The sequence below is a fragment of the Hemitrygon akajei genome, chromosome 12 (assembly GCF_048418815.1).
Source record: "Hemitrygon akajei chromosome 12, sHemAka1.3, whole genome shotgun sequence".
In the NCBI taxonomy this organism is placed as follows: domain Eukaryota; kingdom Metazoa; phylum Chordata; class Chondrichthyes; order Myliobatiformes; family Dasyatidae; genus Hemitrygon; species Hemitrygon akajei.
This window is the reverse complement of record NC_133135.1, coordinates 2,997,000-3,018,520: the sequence shown is the minus strand read 5'-3', so window position 1 is coordinate 3,018,520 and position 21,521 is coordinate 2,997,000. Positions and strand designations below refer to the sequence as shown.

The window sequence follows — 21,521 nt, the reverse complement described above, 5'->3', positions numbered from 1 at the left end:
CAATACCTTGATTTATGAAGGCCAACGTGGCAAAAACTTTGACTCTATTTACAAGTGACATCACTTTCAATTAATTATGTTCCTGCATTCCCCGATCCCTTTGTTTTTCCACACTCCTCAGAATCCTACTGCTCACCATGTAAGACCTATCCTGGCTGGTCCTCCGAAAGTGCAAAACCTCACTCTTGTCTGCATTAAACCCCATCAGCCATATGGAAAAAGATTGGTCTGGTCTGCGGGTTGAGATTCTGAATAGGAGAAAGGCCAATTTTGAAGGTAGCAGAAATTATCCGGCAAGTGTAGATCTGAGACAGGCCGTTTTCTGGCAATGGTGTACTTTGTAAGTGGGAAGGCACTGTCACCCAGTTTCCTGGGTCCTGCACCTACCTCTCTACATGTCTTGTACATCACCCCTTCATAAACACAAAGAGAGGATCTGGTCCACACTCAACAATTCAGGAACAACTTCCCTTTCAGCATCGGAATCTCGCTTATTGTCACTGATATTTGAGGTGAAATTTGTTGTTTTCTAGGAGCAATCCAGTGTAATACCTAAATATTACTAAGCCTCCTTAAATAAATAGAGTATTTATATAGAATTAAATAGAAAATAGTGCAAAAGAGAAATAGAGTTCTTGGCTTCATTGTCCATTCAGAAATCAGATGGCGGAGGGGAAGAAGCTGTTTCTGAAATGTTGAATGTGCATCTGCGGGCTCCTGTTCCTCCTCACTGATGGTAGCAATGAGACGAGGGCTTGTCCTGGATGATAGATGCTACATTCTTGAGGCATCACGTTTAGAAGACATTAGTGATGTTAGGAAGGCTACTGTCCGTGATGGAGCTGGCTGAGTTTACAACTTTCTACAGCTTTTTCCTGATCCTGTGCAGTGGCCCCTCCGTACCAGACAGTGATACAACTAATTAGAACGCTCTCCACAGTACATCCATCCAAAATACGATAGAGAGCTTGGTAACATACCAAGTCTCCTCAAACTCCAAATCAAGCGGAGCTGCTCTCCGGTTGGCTTTCTTTATCAATATGCTGGGCTCTGGGATGTTCCCATGCAAGAACTTGAAGCCACTTACCATTTCCAACACTTACAACTCAATGCCTCAATGCACAGCCCACGAGTACCAGCTCATCCTTTCTTTGGCAAGTTATTTGTTTTTTAATTGATGGGAATTTTATATTTTGCACTGTAGCTCTGCCACAAGACAACAGACTGAAGGACAGTGATAATGATCCAGGTTCTGACTGGGTCTCGAGAGTCAAGGCTGGGTGAGCAGTATCAGCAGACTGAGAAAGAGTGCAGGAGGGCAGACTCCGGTGGAGGCCGGGAAGAGGAAATAGGAGACACAGGAAGAGGTGGGAGAGCACAGTTCAGACCGGGATAGAGATGTGGGAGATGAGGGAGAGAGGAAACGGGGGAAGAGGGAGAGAAACAGACCCGGGAGAGGGGGAGGGGGAGGGGGTGAGTGCTGACCCAGAGAGAGACAGGGATAGGGACACAGTTCCTGGACCAACCTTGCCCCAGGGCTCCATGGCAATCTGACATTTCCTGGTCCTCGTCCATTCCATCCTGTTCCGGCGCAGTTGCGCTGGGAGAGGCTCCACTCTGCAGGTTCTCTGCCGTCCTTACCATGCGGACCCCTCTGCCGTGCTTTGCCGAGCCCGGCTTCCTGCTCTCCCTGCCCTGTGCTTGCTTTGGGGGTGGCGATGGCTTCTTGTCCAGACCAGTGGCAATGATGCACCTGCAGAGAGACCAGGGTGGTCACCCACCGGTTACTGAGTCACGGGGCTGGGGGCCAGTATTTCATTATTTTCCATTAAGACAGAGCATACCTCCCTCACCAACCAGAACAGTCATGAGCTCTCAGGCCACCCTGGGGGTCGACCATAATGACCGACTGACAGCCCAACTCACAACTCCTGAGGGACCAGGGCCTAAAGACATCCCATGGGCCCCGTTTCATCTCACCCATCCATCCCATAGTGTCCACACACTGTTCCCCCACACCCGCAGACCCAGTGCTGTCTCAATTCACAGACACCACCCTCCCTCTGCACCCAGATCTGGCACATGATGCGAGAGGGGTTTGCTAACAGTGCAGGCTCTGTGCCAGGGTCCATCTCACTACAGCCTCCCACCCACCTGTAGCTGGGTGACCATCCCCTTCCCCTGTCCCGTAAGGTCATAAAACACAGGAGCAGATTAGATAATCTAGCCCATGGAGTCTGCTCTGCCATTCCATCATGCCTGATTTATTATCTGTCTCAATCCCGTTCTCCTGCCTTTTCCCCATAACCAATCACCCTCCACTTTAAATATACTCAATGTCTTGATCTCCGCAGCCACCTTTGGCAATGAATTTCACAGACTCACCACCCTCTGGATAAATAAATTTCTCCTCATTTCTCTCTAAATGGACATCCCTCTTTTCTGAGGCTGTGCCCTCTGGTTTAATACTTGCTCACTACAGAAAACATCCTCTCCACACCCACTCTGTCCAGCCCTTTCAACATTCGGTAGATTTCAAGAAGAGCTCCCTCACATTCTTTAAACTCCAGCAAGTACAGACCAGATTTCATATGGTACCTTTTCATTCCTGGAATCATCCATGTGAACCCTCTTTGGACTCTCTCCAATGCCAGCATATCTTTTCTAAGATAAGGGGCCCAAAACTACTCACAAAATTCCTGAGTTCTGATGAAGGGTCTCGGCCCGAAACGTCGACAGTGCTTCTTCCTATAGATGCTGCCTGGCCTGCTATGTTCCACCAGCATTTTGTGTGTGTTGCACAAAATTCTAAGTGTGGTCAGACCAATACCTTTTAATGCTTCAGTCCCCGCTCCCCCTATAGCAGGGTTTGACCCCACCCTGTCCATCACCCCACAGTGTGTGACCTCCCCACACCATCCACACACAAATGTAGCATATTATGACCCACTCTCCTCCCACCTAGCCCAGTACCAGGTTGTGCCTCTACCACACCCACCCACCTGTAGCCGGTGACCCTCTCCCTCGCCTATAGCAGTTTGACTTGTTTCCTTACCCCACAACCATGAGCCCACACCCCCCTCTGCCCTTCCCCGCTCACCTGTAATACTTTGCAAACCTGTCCCCAGCCCTGTGCCCACTCACCTGTAGCACTGTGTGAATTCATCCCTGTGCCCACTCACCTGTAGTATTGTGTGAACCCACCCCTGGCTCTGTGCCCACTCACCTGTAGCACTGTGTGAATTCGTCCCTGTGCCCACTCACCTGTAGTATTGTGTGAACCCATCCCTGGCCCTGTGCCCACTCACCTGTAGCATTGTGTGAATTCATCCCTGTGCCCACTCACTTGTAGCACTGTGTGAATTCGTCCCTGTGCCCACTCACCTGTAGTATTGTGTGAACCCATCCCTGGCCCTGTGCCCACTCACCTGTAGTACTTTGCAAACCTGGCCCCAGCCCTGTGCCCGCTCACCTGTAGTACTGTGTGAACCCATCCCTGGCCCTGTGCCCACTCACCTGTAGCACTGTGTGAATTCGTCCCTGTGCCCACTCACCTGTAGCACTGTGTGAATTCATCCCTGTGCCCACTCACCTGTAGTATTGTGTGAATTCGTCCCTGTGCCCACTCACCTGTAGTATTGTGTGAACCCGTCCCTGTGCCCACTCACCTGTAGCACTGTGTGAATTCGTCCCTGTGCCCACTCACCTGTAGCATTGTGTGAACCCATCCCTGGCCCTGTGCCCACTCACCTGTAGCATTGTGTGAACCCATCCCTGGCCCTGTGCCCACTCACCTGTAGCATTGTGTGAATTCGTCCCTGTGCCCACTCACCTGTAGCATTGTGTGAACCCATCCCTGCCCTGTGCCCACTCACCTGTAGCATTGTGTGAACCCATCCCTGGCCCTGTGCCCACTCACCTGTAGTATTGTGTGAATTCGTCCCTGTGCCCACTCACCTGTAGCATTGTGTGAACCCATCCCTGGCCCTGTGCCCACTCACCTGTAGCATTGTGTGAACCCATCCCTGGCCCTGTGCCCACTCACCTGTAGCATTGTGTGAACCCATCCCTGGCCCTGTGCCCACTCACCTGTAGCATTGTGTGAACCCATCCCTGGCCCTGTGCCCACTCACCTGTAGCATTGTGTGAATTCGTCCCTGTGCCCACTCACCTGTAGCATTGTGTGAACCCATCCCTGGCCCTGTGCCCACTCACCTGTAGTATTGTGTGAATTCGTCCCTGTGTCCACTCACCTGTAGTATTGTGTGAATTCATCCCTGTGCCCACTCACCTGTAGCATTGTGTGAATTCATCCCTGTGCCCACTCACCTGTAGTATTGTGTGAACCCACCCCTGGCCCTGTGCCCACTCACCTATAGTATTGTGTGAACCCACCCCTGGCTCTGTGCCCATTCACCTGTAGCATTGTGTGAATTCGTCCCTGTGCCCACTCACCTGTAGTATTGTGTGAATTCGTCCCTGTGCCCATTCACCTGTAGCACTGTGTGAATTCGTCCCTGTGCCCACTCACCTGTAGTATTGTGTGAATTCGTCCCTGTGCCCACTCACCTGTAGCACTGTGTGAATTCATCCCTGTGCCCACTCACCTGTAGCACTGTGTGAATTCGTCCCTGTGCCCACTCACCTGTAGCATTGTGTGAACCCATCCCTGGCCCTGTGCCCACTCACCTGTAGCATTGTGTGAATTCGTCCCTGTGCCCACTCACCTGTAGCATTGTGTGAACCCATCCCTGGCCCTGTGCCCACTCACCTGTAGTATTGTGTGAATTCGTCCCTGTGTCCACTCACCTGTAGTATTGTGTGAATTCATCCCTGTGCCCACTCACCTGTAGCATTGTGTGAATTCATCCCTGTGCCCACTCACCTGTAGTATTGTGTGAACCCACCCCTGGCCCTGTGCCCACTCACCTATAGTATTGTGTGAACCCACCCCTGGCTCTGTGCCCATTCACCTGTAGCATTGTGTGAATTCGTCCCTGTGCCCACTCACCTGTAGTATTGTGTGAATTCGTCCCTGTGCCCATTCACCTGTAGCACTGTGTGAATTCGTCCCTGTGCCCACTCACCTGTAGTATTGTGTGAATTCGTCCCTGTGCCCACTCACCTGTAGTATTGTGTGAATTCGTCCCTGTGCCCACTCACCTGTAGTATTGTGTGAATTCGTCCCTGTGCCCACTCACCTGTAGCACTGTGTGAATTCGTCCCTGTGCCCACTCACCTGTAGTATTGTGTGAACCCACCCCTGGCTCTGTGCCCACTCACCTGTAGCAGGGGGTAGCACCCTGCACTGACATGATGGTGAAGTGGGGATGCCTCCCCCCGAGCCGGGAGCCCCTGCGGTGCCGGAACTCACAGCAGGAGCTGAGCCGGTCCACCTGAAGGCCGTTCAGGAAGAAGGTGAGGCTGAACGGGAAGCCAGCATGTCTCCGTGACACAAACTCGAACCGCTCTGTGAATGGAGGGAGAAATCCTAACCAGCTGTGAAATTGGAACCACATGTGCTATTTATGCTCTGTGCCGTGTGCATTGGGTCATGTGCTTTGCACCTTGGCCCCAGAAGAACACCATTTCTGTACAATTGAATGATAATAAGCTTGAAATTTAAATTGAGCTCCTAACGTTTTCAGCACGGTGCTCCCCAGAGTTCCTAACACCAGACCCACAGCCCCTCCCTACCACCCTGACTGGTCATAGGACACAGGAGCAGAATTAGGCCATTTGGTTCATCAAATCTGTTGTTCCTTCCATCATGGCTGATTTATTATTGTCTGGGTGAAGGGCATGAATAAGTCTGAATGGTAGGAGAGTCTAAAGGGGCCGAAAGGCCTATTCCTGCTCCCAAGCTGGATGTTTGAGGGGGACAGACAGGCTGAGGTGGAGAGTGTTGATGCTGGGCTCAGGGCTACCTGTCCCTGGGATAATATCGCCACGAGTCAGTCTGACAGTAGATCCCCACCTTGCACCCACCTGCTTCCATCAGCTTCCCCTTGAAGACGCAGAGGTTCTCTCCACCGCAATGCTGCTGATGAACCTTGACCTCGTCCCTAGCATCAGCCTGGTCGTAGGAGAGGTGCAGCCTCTTGCCGCGGTACACCATCGTCACCACCACGTTGCTGTGCACTCCCGCAGAACGACGCCATCTTGGGACTTCCTGCAACACCCACAGTGACCAATCAGCTGGAGCCAAACTACAGCAGCATCTACCAGTTGCAGCAGGCTCAGAAATATGAACTCGCTGCCCACACCCTTCAGGGAATGAACCAGCCATTTCAGTCTATAGGTGCCTCAAGCCAAACACCAGGGGGAGTCAGCAAGTAGAGCCACTGCCTCATAGCCCCAGACCTGACTCTGATGCTGCCAGTCGGGAGTTTACATGTTCTCCTGTGACCATGTGGGTTTCCCTCCCACATCCCAGAGACATGTAGTTCAGTAGGTTAAATGGCCGCTGTAATTTTTCCACAATGTGTGGCAGAGGTAGAGCGGTAAAGGGGGAAGTTCAAAGTTCAAAAATTCAATGTAAATTTTATTATAGAAGTTCATAATTGTCACAAAATACAACCCTGAAATTCCTTTTCCTGTGGGCATCCTCAGCAAACCTATAAAACAGTAACTATAACAGGATCAATGAAAGATTAACCAGAATGAAGACAACAAACTGTGCAAATGTAAATATAAATAAATAGCACTAAATATCGGGAACATGAGAGAAAGAGACAGAGTCATTGAAAGTGAGATAATTGGCTGTGGGATGATGGGACAAGTGAAGTTGGGTGTAATTATCCTGTTTTGTTCAGGAGCCTGATGGTTGAGGGGTAGTAACTGTTCCTGAACCTGGTGGTGAGAGTCCAAAGACTCCATGGTGGCAGCAGCGAGAAAGGGGCGTGGCGTGGCCTGGGTGGTGGGGCTCTCTGATGGTGGACGTGCTCAATGGCTATGAGGGCAATGATAGGGGCAGAGGGGGTTTATGAGGACTAGAAATTTGTAACCATGAGGAAAGTTTGGAGAGGCTGGGGTGAGGTGTAATTGAGATGTGCAAACATTGCGCAAAGGTTCTGAGCAGTGGGGCCAACAACTGGAGGAACTGGGCTGTTGTCTGGGTTGTTGATGGTCGGCACAAATTCAATGGGCCAAAGAGCCTGTTTCGATACGGAGCCTGTGACTCCATATTCCCATATTCAACACTTTATGTTCAAAGATCATGGGAGCTCATCCCTCTGATCAATGGGAGGGGCAGTGAACACAGCCCGGAGCGAGGAGTGACAGTGGCCACTTGGACCTGGAAAGCACTTAGACAAGGTACTTACAAGGAGGCCCTTCAGCCCATCAGTTGTGTACAGGCCACAGTTGTACAGGGAGAGTTGATCTTCAGTCAGTGAACTTGCTTCAATTCACAGCCCAGCCCGTCCTTCTCCAACTAGCCACATACAATCATCTCCACCCCACTGGACCTTCCCATTGCCAGCACCCACCATTCTTCCACCAGACTCTCCCATAGGGACTTCAAGCTCCCACCAACTGCTGAACGAAGGCCACAAGACCATAAGACATTGGAGTAGACCGGCCATTCGGTCCATCAAGTCTAAACTGCCATTCGATCATGACTGATATATTATCCCTCTCAGCCCAATTCTCCTGCCTTCCTCTGTAACCTTTAACACCCTGACTAATTAAGAACCTATCAACCTCCATCTTTAAATATACCCAATGACTTGGCCTCCACAGCCATCTGTAAATTCCACAGATCCACCATCCTCTGGCTAAAGAAATTCCTCATCTCTGTTCCAAATGGTTGTCCCTCAGTTCTGAGGCTGTGCCCTTTGCCCCTAGGTTCTCTCACATCCGCTCTTTCTAGGCTCTTCAATATTCAATAAGCTGAGAATATTTAAACTGAATTCCCTCTCCCACACCAAGATCCAGGGTCTCTGATCACACTCCTTATTAGGCCGAAAGTGGGGTGGGGGGGAGAGAGAGAGAGAAAGCAGCTGTTCCCTCTACATCTTGTCTGGAACACCAATCCCTCACAGTATTAACCCCCCCCCCCCCACAGTCCGTACCCTCCGCCATTGCAATTCTGAATTCACAATGAATCCATGAACTCTGCCTCACTAACTTTCCCTCTCTTTTTGCATCACTTTTTTTTTATACATTTCTTATTGTGATTTATAGCTTTTATTCTATATTGCACTGCACTGCCCCAAGATAACAAATTTTACAACGTAAGCCAGTGATATTAAACCGATTCCAATAGCCAGTCTCCCCTCTGACACCGCCACATCAGCTGAGCTGTGCTTCTCACTACTTGCCCCGGCAGTGGAAACACCTCAGCAGGCTGTGCCTGCCCAGGAGTGTGAAGCCTGCCACCCTATCTATGGCTCCTGCTGATATCCCAGCGTGTCCCACAGCAAGTGGTGATATCCTAAGTGACCCGACTCCCTGCCGTTCTCTACCTTTTGAGCGGGGCTGCCTGGGGCGTGCGGCGCGGTGGGTGGACGCAGGCGGCGTCCTCTGCTAAAGGTGCTCTTCTCCCATTGACGGAGGGGCGGGGGGACAGGAGTCACGTAGTTGTTGATGACGGGAAGACGGTAGGGAGAGAGTCCGCTGGGGGTGTCCACCGTTTGCCAGTGCCTCATCACTTCCCGTTCCGGCTGCTGGGAGGAAAACAAGCAGCAGGGTGAGAAACCCCTTATGATTTCCTCAACACCAACCATCTATAACACCCCTCCCACAGTGACACCCCCCCTTAGTACCACCCCTCCCACAGTGACACCCCCCCCTCGGTACCGCCCCTCCCACAGTGACCCCCCCCCCTTAGTACCACCTCTCCCACAGTGACACCCCCTCCCTTAGTACCGCCTCTCCCACAGTGACACCCCCCCTCGGTACCCGCCCCTCCCACAGTGTGACTCTCCCTCAGTACCACACCTCCCACAGTGTGACCCTCCCTCAGTACCTCCCTCCCACAGTGTGACTCTCCCTCAGTACCACCCCTCCCACAGTGTGACCCTCCCTCAGTACCACACCTCCCACAGTGTGACCCTCCCTCAGTACCAACCCTCCCACAGTGTGACCCTCCCTCAGTACCTCCCTCCCACAGTGTGACTCTCCCTCGGTACCATCCCTCCCACAGTGTGACCCTCCCTCGGTACCACCCTCCCACAGTGTGACCCTCCCTCGGTACATCCCCTCCCACAGTGTGACCCTCCCTCGGTACCACCCCTCCCACAGTGTGACCCTCCCTCAGTACCCGCCCCTCCCACAGTGTGACCCTTCCTCAGTACCCCTCCCACAGTGTGACCCTCCCTCGGTACCATCCCTCCCACAGTGTGACCCTCCCTCGGTACCCGCCCCTCCCTCAGTACCGCCCCTCCCACAGTGTGACACTCCCTCAGTACCGCTCCTCCCAGTGTAAGACCCTCCCACAGTGTGACCCTCCCTCGGTACTGCCCCTCCCACAGTGTGACCCTCCCTCGGTACCCGCCCCTCCCACAGTGTGACCCTCCCTCGGTACTGCCCCTCCCACAGCGTGACCCTCCCTCAGTACATCCCCTCCCACAGTGTGACCCTCCCTCAGTACCACACCTCCCACAGTGTGACCCTCCCTCAGTACCACCCCTCCCACAGTGTGACCCTCCCACAGTACCACCCCTCTCACAGTGTGACTCTCCCTCAGTACCATCCCTCCCACAGTGTGACCCTCCCTCAGTACATCCCCTCCCACAGTATGACCCTCCCTCAGTACCACCCCTCCCACAGTGTGACACTCCCTCAGTACCGCTCCTCCCAGTGTAAGACCCTCCCACAGCGTGACCCTCCCTCAGTACATCCCCTCCCACAGTGTGACCCTCCCTCAGTACCATCCCTCCCACAGTGTGACCCTCCCTCAGTACATCCCCTCCCACAGTGTGACCCTCCCTCAGTACCGCCCCTCCCACAGTGTGACCCTCCCTCGGTACCACCCCTCCCACAGTGTGACCCTCCCTCAGTACCATCCCTCCCACAGTGTGACCCTCCCTCAGTACATCCCCTCCCACAGTGTGACCCTCCCTCAGTACCACCCCTCCCACAGTGTGACCCTCCCTCAGTACATCCCCTCCCACAGTGTGACCCTCCCTCAGTACCACCCCTCCCACAGTGTGACCCTCCCTCAGTACCACCCTCCCACAGACCTGCCCCAGTCCCACCCTGAGGAAAGAGCTGTTGACTTTGGGGAAAGCACAGCGGATATATCGGAGAACTGGGTTTCCTTCCCCGGGAATTAGGTGATCTCCCCGAAGCTTTTGAGATGACAACAGGAATCGATGAGGTGTTCGGTCCCATCATGAAAAGGAAGGATATGTCTTTACAATGGAGGCAGCTCAGAGTAGGCGCGCTATGTTAATTCCTGGAAACAGAGTGATGTCTGCTCAAAACAGGGCGTGTGGGTTTGATCTGCAGTCCTTCGAGGACACAAAAACAAGGGTGACCTTACTGAAGAACTTCAGACCCTGAAGGGACATAACAGGGGTGATGTGGAGATATTTCCATCAAGGAAGAGTCTTGTGTGAGGAGATTCACAATTAATAGATGGACGTTAAAACTGAGGGTCATCTCACAGAGGGAGGAGAAATCTCTGGAATTATCCACCCCAGAGGGGGTAAGAGGAGACATTAGATGTATTTAAGGTAGGGAAAGATGAGATGATTGAGGACAATGGAGATGAGCCCAATATTAGTTCAAGCACGATGTGATAGAATTGTGGGGCAGGATTCAGAGCAAATGGTGGAAGAGGTTGCAGATGTTTCAGTGAGGCCACCCTTCCTTTCTGATCTCCAAAGAATGTGGATGCAATCCGAGTACCCTCACATGGATCGGACAACCTTCTGATCCCAGGAATTAGCCCAGTCAATCTCACTAACATCTCCAGGCAGATCACCAAACCCGAGATATTTGGGTACAGGAGGCTCTGAGGGTCCAGCGCTCTCCCCCACAATCAGGACATTGATGTTAGAGAGGTTGACAGACTTCACGTTTGGAAAGGTCTGGAGTTGGTGAAATGAGGTCATGGGTCAACCTCGACGGGACACAGAAAGGTGCAGAGAGACGAGCTGCACTCCATCCTCCTGTACACAGACGACTGATTTTTCAAATCCAATTTTTTCAGTAAATAGTTAATGAAAGAAACATTACCCCATGAAGGAAGTTTGGGTTGATGTCCCTGACCAGTTCTGGCTGCGTATCCCTCTGCCTGGTGTGCGGTGAGCAGTGCGTAGCGATTGCTGCTGTGCTCGATGCTCCGTTGCTGTGCAGGGGGATGAGCCGAGCTGGACGCTGCATCTTCCCGGGGGCAGTGCTGGGACGAGGGGAGGCTGTCTGGACGGAACAGAAGAGGCAGAGAATGACAAACGTGACAGAGCCCGCAGATACTGGAAATCCAAAAGCAATGTTTTGGGTCAAGACCCTTAACCTGGACTGTTTCCTCATAGATGCTGCCTGTCACGCCGAGTTCCTCCAGTATTTTGTGCGTTGCTGAAGCAGAGATTGAGGAGTGTGGCCCCGCACGGCACCAACCTCCCTCCAATCACTGCTCCTCCCTCTCTCCCATGTATCCCTACCACCTCACTACCTCTCACCCACACATCCCTCAGTATTAGCCAGAGCCCCAGGAGCACATTCAGCCCTCAAGTCCATTCTAATATCCAACAATTACTGCATCCCTACTACTTTCAACAGACCACCTACCTGGGGCTGTCAGTGACCAGCTGAGCCACTGCCTGGGTTACAGGAGAGCTGGAAAGGATGCGGAGAGGTGTGGGCGTGGTTCACCCCCAACCTGCACTTTAGGTGGGACAGGGAGTCAGGGGAGAGTGTGAAACACACACGTGATCATGTTTGACAGATATTGGGAAGCTGGCTGAGCACCAGAGCCTGGTGGAAAGTGTCAGAGTGTCTGTACACCAGCCCGTGTTGTGGTGGCAAGGAGAAAACAATTCTGTGTATCAGACTATATTTAGACATCTGGGGAGGAGATTGCCCTGTGTATCAGAGTACATTTAGGGAGCTGGGAAGGAGATTGTCTTGTGTATCAGAGTGTGTTTCGGGAGCTGGGAAGGAGATTGTCCTGTGTATCAGACTACATTTAGGGAGCTGGAAGAGGAGATCGTCTTGCATATCAGACCATGTTTTAGGTGCTGGGAAGGAGATTGGCCTGCGTAATAGACTGTGTTTCAGGTAAGGATGCCAAGATTAACCAACATAGCGGACTGTGTGAGGATCCTTTCCCACCTACTTGGTCTGATTGATGTCGTCCATCGTCCCTGTGCAGAACACAAGGGCAGTGCCCACAGTAATATCTCACTGATCCCTGACACAGACCTGAAACTCAATACTTCCAAGCCTGGCTTGTCTTTCAGCAACACGAGCCAAGTTTCCGTTGCTGAAATGTAATCTGCTGTCACTCAGCAGAAAGCCCACCCCCCCACGATGTAGTCAGCCTCTCCCTCTCCCTGCTGGCCACCCTCAGACAGTGCCCCACTCCTCATGAATGGGAGGCTGCTTTGGCGAGGGAGGGGTGAAGAAGAAAGGCAGACTCCCCACAGTGATACCAGAGCTAAACAGATCAAAGACACAACCTTGAGTTCCTATCCAGTCCTGATCACTTGACAGAGACTCTCACATTAGAAGAACAGGCCTTTCAGCCCATCACTTCTGTACTGACCACTCCCCAGCACAGTCTCCACTTTGGTGATTCAAGTGCTTGTCCAGCTACTTGCAAGAATGTTGTGGGGGTCTCTACCTCCACCAGCCCATCAGGTGGTGAGATTCAGATTCCAAAACGCCCTCTGGGGTTTTAGATCACCCTTAGTATTTGAAAAACTGATCAATCTGGAGAAAATTGAGCAGGTATTTTTCCATCACAACTTCTGATCGTGTTGAAAGGAGTTTGGGTTTCCTGGTGCTGTCTGTGAGGCTCCCAAATATGTCAGCGACTTTACATGGAATTCAGTGAGCAACACCACGAGCTGGCCGGATAGCACTGTCAGTGACACCCAGGGTGTGGAATGGACACCCAGGAGTGATGGTAGAAGCAGAATGATAGTGGGATTTAGACAGACACATGAACAGGAATAATGATCACATCCAGGCAAATTAAGTTGACTCCTGATCAGCACAGACTTGGGGGACAGCCAAAGGACCTGTTCCCGTGCCATTTCGAGAGGACCCGACCATAAAAGCAGGGAGGTAATGATGGGGATTTATAAGGCATTGGTCAGACCACCTTTGGAGTCTTGTGAGCATTTCTGGGCCCATCTCAGAGAAGGTATGCTGGCAGTGAGGAGGGTCCAGAGGAGGTTCATGAGAATGACTCGAGAATGAAAGGGTTAACATTTGGGTGACAGAGTGGAGGTATGTCTCTACTGACGGTGATGTAAGGTCCTGCTAGCCTGCAGGTCACACCTGGGCAAGGTGTGGCAGCTGCTTAGCCCCCCAATCAGGGTCATGTGAAGCCACGGGAGCTGGTGGTGGATGGTTGTGTGAGCTGCCGGTGTACATCACGTCCTGGTTATGCAACCACTGACACCAGGCAGACAATCTCTGAACAGCACTGATAACAGCTGGCGTCACCCGTCTTGTAAAGACACTGCCCAGAAAAAGGCAATGGCAAACCACTTGTGTAGAAAAGACCATGAAAGACCATGATTGGCCATGAACGAATGATGAACTTATCAGACGTGTTTGATGGCTCTAGGCCTGTACTTGCTGGATTTTGGCAGAATGGGGTGGGAGGGGGGTGAAATCTCATTGAAACCAATCGCATATTGAAAGGCCGAGATAGAGTGGATGTAGAGAGGATGTTTCCTATAGTAGGGAAGTCTAGAACCAGAGGGCACAGCCTCAGAAATAAGGGACATTATTTAGAACAGAGATGAGGAGGAATTCCTTCCGCCAGAGGATAGTGACCTGTGGAATTCATTGCCACGGACAGCTGTGGCGGCCAAGACATTAGGTAATGTTTAAAGCAGATGTTGATAGATTTGTGGTTACAGAAAGAAGGCAGGAAGATGGGGTTGAGAGGAAAAATAAAGCAGGCTCAAAGTGCTGACTCCTAATTTTGCTCCGATGTCTTATAGTCACTGTCTTACTTGATACACAGTGATCATCCACCCCCCCCCCACCCGCCTCCACCCCCACTGATGGCTTTCCATGAATCCGTACATACGGAGGTGGAGGGACTGGGCTGCACCATGTTTGGCCCTGACAGGCTCCTTTGGCAGTTCCGAGAAGCAGCAGGCGGTCGGGGCGATAGGAACGGAATGAGGTCTTCGTCAGGTCTCCTCTTGCGGTCAACCTGCAGCAACAATGAGACGCATTAACAACCAGGACAGAAGAAACACCCCACCTGGCCTTCACACCAACCTGTCAGTCGACTGAGAAACAGGGCAAAGGTTGAGTAGTGGTAGGGGTGGAGGAGAGAGTGAGGAGAGGAATTCAGGAATGGACAGAGGGCCCAGTTACAGGGAACACAGTTCCATTTAAAGGGCTCACAGCAGAGGAATGTTGACTGACTTCTAACTCCAAAGTTCAAAGTAAATTTATTATCGAAGTATGAACACATCAACACATACCACCCTGAGATTCAATCTCTTGTGGGCATTGACAGTAAAAACACAAAGAAATGCAGCAGATCATTGGAAAACAGCATACAAGATGGATAAATATCCAACATGCGAAAGACAACAAACTACAAATACAGAAAGAAGAAAAATAATAATAATAATAAAAAAGCAATGTCAAGAACATGAGATGTTGTCCTTGAAACTTTGTTTCCAGCTGAGATGAAGTTGGTTCAAACCCTCTCCCCCCGATTCCAGCACAGATACTAGCGTCACAGAATCAAGATGGATAAGAATGTCAAAGGACTGCCCTGAAAGAGGATTAATGAAACAAACGGGTTTAATGGATAAAGTGATTCAAAATCACTCTTCATCAGAGGAAAGATATGGAAGCTTTAGAAAGGGTGCAGAAGAGATTTACCAGGATGCTGCCTGGATTGGAGAGTATTTCTCAAGAGGATAGGCTGAGCGAGCTTGACCTTTTCTTTCTGGAGTGAAGGAGGATGAGAGGTGACTGGAGAAAAGTGTACAAGATTATAAGAGGCAGAGATCGAGTGGTCAGCAGAGACATTTTTCCAGAGCAGAAATGGCCCTTCAGCCCACAATGCTGTGCTAAACATGTAGTTACTTTAGAAATTACCTAGGGTTACCGATAGCCCTCTATTTTTCTAAGCTCCATGTACGTACCTATCCAGGAGTCTCTTAAAAGACCCAATCATATCGACCTCCACTACCATCACCGGCAGCCCATTCCATGTACTCACCACTCTCTGCATGAAAAAACTTACCCCTGACATCTCCCCTGTACCTACTTCCAAGCAGCTTAAAACTATGCCCTCTTGTGCTAGCCATTTTGGCCTTGGGGAAAAGCCTCTGACTATCCACATGATCAATGCCTCTCACCATCTTGTACACCTCTGTCAGGTCACCTCTCATCCTCTGTCGTTCCAAGGAGAAAAGGCCGAGTTCACTCAACCTATTCTCATAAGGCATGCTCCCCAATCCAGGCAACATCCTTGTAAATCTCCTCTGCACCCTTTCTATGGCTTCCACATCCTTCCCGTAGTGAGGCGACCAGAACTGAGCACAGTACTCCAAGTGGGGTCTGACCAGGGTTCCTATATAGCTGCAACATTACCTCTTGGCTCTTAAACTCAGTCTCACGATTGATGAAGGCCAATCCTCCATACATCTTCTTAACCACAGAGTCAACCTGTGCAGCAGATTTGAGTGTCCTAAGGACTCGGACCCCAAGATCCCTCTGATCCCCCACACTGCCAAGAGTCTTACCATTAATATTATATTCTGCCATTATATTTGACCTACCAAAATGAACCACCTCACACTTACCTGGGTTGAACTCCATCTGCCACTTCTCAGCCTAGTTTTGTATCCTATCAATGCCCTGCTGTAACCTCTGACAGCCCTCCACACTATCCACAACACCCCCAACCCTTGTGTCATCATCAAATTTACAAACCCATCCCTCCACTTCCTCATCCAGGTCATTTATAAAAATCACGAAGAGTACAGATCCCTGAGGCACACCACTGGTCACTGACCTCCATACAACTACATCTACAACCACTCTTTGCCTTCTATGGGCAAGCCAATTCTGTATTCACAAAGTAAGGTCCCCTTGGATCCCATGCCTCCTTACTTTCTCAATAGGCCTTGCATGGGGTACCTTATCAAATGCCTTGCTGAAATCCATATACACTACATCTACGGCTCTACCTTCATCAATGTGCTTAGTCACATCCTCAAAAAATTCAATCAGGCTCGTAAAGCTGGACCTTATCCTGAGATTCATTTTCATGCAGCATTTACAGTAGATACAAAGAAACATAAGAAGCAATAAACCACACATGAAGACTGACAAGCTTGTGCCAAATACAAAACTGTACAGATACAAAAAAATAAATTAAAACAAAAAAATTAATACTGAGAAACATAAATTGTAGAGACTTGGAAAGAGAGTCTGTAGGTTGTGGGAATAGTTCAATAGTGGGATGAGTGAAGTTACCCCTCTGGTTCAAGAGCCTGATGGTTGAAGGGTAATAACTGTTCCTGAACACGGTGCTGAGAGTCCTGAAGCTCCTGTACCTCCTTCCTGGGGACAGCAGTGAGAACAGAGCTTGGACAGTCTCAGTAAATGATAGGGTAGTTGTAGGTCAGTGTAGTTCTTGTATTGTCCATGTAGCAGCATGGTCCAGAAAAAAGCTGTCTCGTTTTTACTGTGTGCTGTACCAGCAGTTATGGTCAAAACAACAATAAAAAGCAACTTGACTTGAAAATAGTCTCTGCTTCACTCACCTATGTTCTTCATGTGAGAAAATCTGGTGTGTCTAGTAAAGCTGAGTACTAGAGGGCATGGATTTAAGGAGAAGGGGAACAGTTTACAGGAGATGTATTGTGATAGGAGTCTGGAATGTGCTGCCAGAGGTGGTGACAGATGCAATAGAGGTGTTTAAAAGACTGTTAGATAGAGAGTAACATACAGGAAGAGGAAGCAGATGGACCATTCCCCCACCCCACCATTTTAAAGGGGCTTCTTCCCAGTCCTGATGAAGGGTCTCAGCCCAGCACGTCAACTGCTTATTCCCATCCATGGATGCTGCCTGACCTGCTGAGCTCCTCCAGCATCTTGTACGTGCTGCTCTAGGGATATAGACCATATACAGGCAGCTGGCATTTAGTTTTGTTCAGCACAGTCATTGCTCTGAAGGGCCTGCTCTATGGTCTGTGAGATGGTCTCCACTACCTGCTGTGTGCGGCACTACCATGGGCAAACACCCAGTCAATGAAACTGTAATGCTGAGTTCCAACCTCCTACAACCCCAGTAAACACAACCACACGAACCAACGCACAGAACAGAGGCATAAACACAACCTTGATGCACTGGATACGGTCTCTACGAGACAAATCCTCCAGCCTCCTCTGGATCTCCTGCTGATGCAAACGCTGGTGGGGGAGAACAAGTTTAAGTTCAGTTTATTGTAATTCAGCCGTACACATGAACAGTACACCCCCAAACGAAACAACATTCCTCCAAACCAAGGTGCACAACACAGTACATATCTCACAACCGTACACATGTACACCCCCAAACAAAACAACATTCCTCCAGACTGTCGTGCACACAGTACATACAACTCACACACAACCGTACACATGTACACCCCCAAACAAAACAACATTCCTCCAGACTGTCGTGCACACAGTACATACAACTCACACACAACTGTACACATGTACAGTATACCCCTGAATGAAACAACGTTCCTCCGGACCAAGGTGCACAACACAGTCACACAATATAACTCACATACAACACAAGCTATGTGAATTGTTATCACAAGCTATAGACTCACTTTCAATAACTCTTCATCTCATGTTCTCAGATTTATGTTTAATTATTATTTTTGAATTTGCACATTGGTTGTTTGCCCATCCAGTCGAGTGCGCTCTTTCATTGATTCTATTGTGTTTCTTTGCACCTATTGTGAATGCCCACAAGAAAATGAATCTTGGATTGGACATGGTAACAGTTGTACTTTGATAATAAATTTATTTTGAACTTTGAGATTGATAAATTAATATTACTACAAATAAATTAACAAACAATAAAATATATTGCAGAAGATTGACATTGGGCATAAGATGTATTTATGATACAAGTAATAAACGTGGAGGGGTTACCACACAAAGTACGTCACAGAGCTCTTCTTCCCTCACATCCAGAAGACATAGGAGCAGAATTAGGCCATTCAGCCCATCAAGTCTGCTCCGCCATTCCAACATGGCTGATGTTTTACTCCTCTCGACCCCATTCTCCCGCTTTCTCCCCATAACCCTTGATGACCTAACCCATCAATCTCTGCTTTAAACATTAGCAGCAGTTCACTGACAACCAAAGGCTTGCACTGCTCCAGAGCACGGACCAAAACGGCCAATCTGCGCACAGAAAGATTCCACTCCACAGGAGCACCGCCCCTCCCACAGTGTGAACCTCCTCAGTGGGGTCTCCCGTTCTTCTGACGTCAGTTAGTAGAGATGGCGGAGGGAGCGTTGCACTGAGGGAACATGGTGCTTTTGTGGGACTATATTGATAGGGCTTATCACCTGAAATAAATTTATTTAAAGTTGTGTGCCAAGAGCTGTAATGTCTCTCGCAATGGGATGAGCTGGTGTTAGACCGTTGGAACAATGCAAGAAGCTGGAGACAGAGGTTAGAGTGGAAGTGAGATGACACGGAGTTTGGGTGAGTTATGAACAGTGCAGAAGGTTATCGTACATTACAATGCGGCATTGACAGGACGCAGAGCCGGACTAACAATTGGCAAATGGAGTTCGAGCAGGAAAGGTGTGAAATTATTAACTTTGAAAGTGTGGATTTAAAGGCTGAATACAGGGTTAAAGGCAGGATTCTTAGCAGTGTGGAGGAACAGACATCTTGGAGTTCATGCCCATAGATCCTTCAAAGGGGCATCACAAGTTGACAGGGTGGTACGATGTGTTAAGACCATAAGAGATAAGAGCAGAGTGAGAACATTTGGCCCATTGAGTCTGCTCGGCCATTCCATCATGGTTGATCCATTATTCCTCTCAGCCCCAATCTCCTGCCTTCTCCCCTTTTCCCTTTATACCTTGACCAATTGAGTATCTATCAACCTCTGCCTTAAACATTCATAAAGGCTTGGCCTCCACAGATTCATCACTCTCTGGCTTAAGAAATTCCTCTTCATTTCTGTTCTAAAAAGATGCCATTTTATTCTGAGGTGGTGTCCTCTGGTCTTAGACTCTCCCACCACAGAGATACCCTCCCCACATCCACTCTATCAAGACCTTTCACCGTTCAATAGGGTACAATTAGGTCACCCCTCATGCTTCTGAACTCTAGTGAGTACAGGCCCAGAGCCATCAAATGCTCTTCATGTGACAAGCTGTTCAATCTTGGAATCATTTTCGTGAACTTCCTTTGAACTCTCTCCAGTGTCAGCACAGCCTTTCTAAGATAAAGGGCCCAAAACTGCTCACAAGGGACTCCCAAGTCCCTTTGCACCTCAGATTTTTGAATTTTCTTTCCATTTAGAAAATAGTCTACCCTTTTATTTCTTCTTCCAAGGTGCAGGACCAGACACTTTCCAACACTGCATTCCATCTGCCATTCTCCTAATCTGCTGAAGCCCTTCTGTAGGCCTCTCACCCAAAATTACCTGTTCCTCCACCCATCTTAATGTCATCACAAACTTTGCAGTGAAGTCATCAATTCCATTATCCAAATCATTCACAGATAATGCAAAGAGTTGCAGTCCTAACACAGACCCCAGTGGAACACCACTAGGCATCAGCAACCAATCACAAAAGGCTCCCTTTATTTGCTTCTTTGCCTCCTGACAATCAGTCACTGCTTTATCCACGTTAGAATCTTTCCTGTAATGCCATGGGTTCTTAACTTGTCAACCGATTCTCTTTTGTCTATCCCGCAGGTTATTTCTTCAAAGAATTCAAAAAGATTTGTCAGGCAAGGTTTTCCTTCAAAGAAAGCATGCTGACTACAGCTTATTTTATTATGAGCCTCCAAGCTCCCCAAAACCACATCCCTAACAATCAATTCCAACATCTTCCAAACCATGGAGGTCAGACTAACTGGTCTATAGTTTCCTTTCTTCTGTCTCTCGCCCTTCTTGAGGAGTGAAGTGACATTCCCAATTTTCCAGTCTTCTGGAACCATTCCAGAATTTAGTGATTCTTGAAAGATCATTACTAATGCCTCCACGATCTCTTCAGCCACCTCCTTCAGAACTCTGGGGTGAACATCATCTGGTCCAGGTGACTCATCGACCTTCAGACCTTTTCAGTTTCCCCAAGAATCTTTTCCTGTAATGGCAACTTCACACACTTCTGACCCTGACACTCTGGAACTTCCACCAAACTGTGAGTGTCCTCTACAGTGAAGATTGATATAAAATGCTTGTTCAGTTTATCCACCGTTTATTTTCCCCCCATTACTACCTCTGCAGCATCGTTTCCCAGCGGTCTGATATCTGCTCTCACCTCTTTTACAATTCAGGTATCCAAAGAAACTCTTGAATATTTCTGGCTAGCTTACTTTTGTGTTCTATTTTTTCCCCTTCTTAATAACTTTTTTTAGTTGTCTTCTGTTGGTTTTAAAAGCTTCTCAATCCTTTAACTTCCCACTAATTTTTGCTCCATTATATGCCCTCTCCTTGGCTTTATGTTGGCTTTGAATTCTTCTGTTGGCAATGGTCGTGTCACCTTGCCTTTTGAACACTTCTTTTGGGATGTATACATCCTGTGCCTTCTGACTTGCTTCCAGAAATTCTAGCCATTGCTGCTCTGCCGTCATCCCTGCCAGTGTTCTTTTCCAGTCAGTTTTGGCCAACTCCTCTCATGCCTCTGTAATTCCCTTTACTCCACTGTAATACTGATACATCTGACTTCATCTTCTCCTTCTCAAATTTCAGGGTGAATTCTATCATATTATGATCACTCTTTCCCCTAAGGGTTCCTTTATCTTAAGCTCGCTGATCAATTCAAGTGCATTGCACAACACCCAATCCAAAACAGCTGGTCCCCTTATGGGTTTAACCACCAGCTGATCTAAAAACCCATCTCAAGGGCATTCCAGAAATTTTCCCTCTTGGGATCCAGCACCAACTTGATTTTCCCTAATCCACCTGCACATTGAAATCCTTCAAGACTATTGCAACATTGTCCTTTTGGCAATCCCCCATTGTAATTTGTAGATGAAATCCTTACTGTTTAGGGGCCTGTATGTAACCCCCTTCAGGTTTTACTCTTCTTACCCTTGCAATTCCTTAGCTCTACCCACAATGATTCAAAACCTTCCAACCCCCAGGATCTCAGAGCCCTGAGAGAGG

At 49.3% G+C, this 21,521-nt stretch overlaps 1 protein-coding gene across 3 annotated transcripts in view; it reads right to left on the bottom strand.

Annotated features, from left to right (window-relative positions):
- erich3 (glutamate-rich 3) overlaps window positions 1-21,521 on the bottom strand; it is a 68,806-nt gene that overhangs the window by 11,970 nt on the left and 35,315 nt on the right. Inside the window, exons 4-10 of one of the 3 annotated variants that reach the window (XM_073062475.1) lie at window positions 17,506-17,577; window positions 14,219-14,347; window positions 11,188-11,370; window positions 8,469-8,669; window positions 5,989-6,172; window positions 5,284-5,470; window positions 1,527-1,753 (exon numbers count right to left, since the gene is read on the bottom strand). In XM_073062475.1, the coding sequence (XP_072918576.1) occupies window positions 1,527-1,753; window positions 5,284-5,470; window positions 5,989-6,172; window positions 8,469-8,669; window positions 11,188-11,370; window positions 14,219-14,347; window positions 17,506-17,577 (1,183 nt within the window). The remainder of the gene's footprint in view (window positions 1-1,526; window positions 1,754-5,283; window positions 5,471-5,988; window positions 6,173-8,468; window positions 8,670-11,187; window positions 11,371-14,218; window positions 14,348-17,505; window positions 17,578-21,521) is intronic. The other 2 variants (XM_073062476.1, XM_073062477.1) reach the window with 2 other exon arrangements.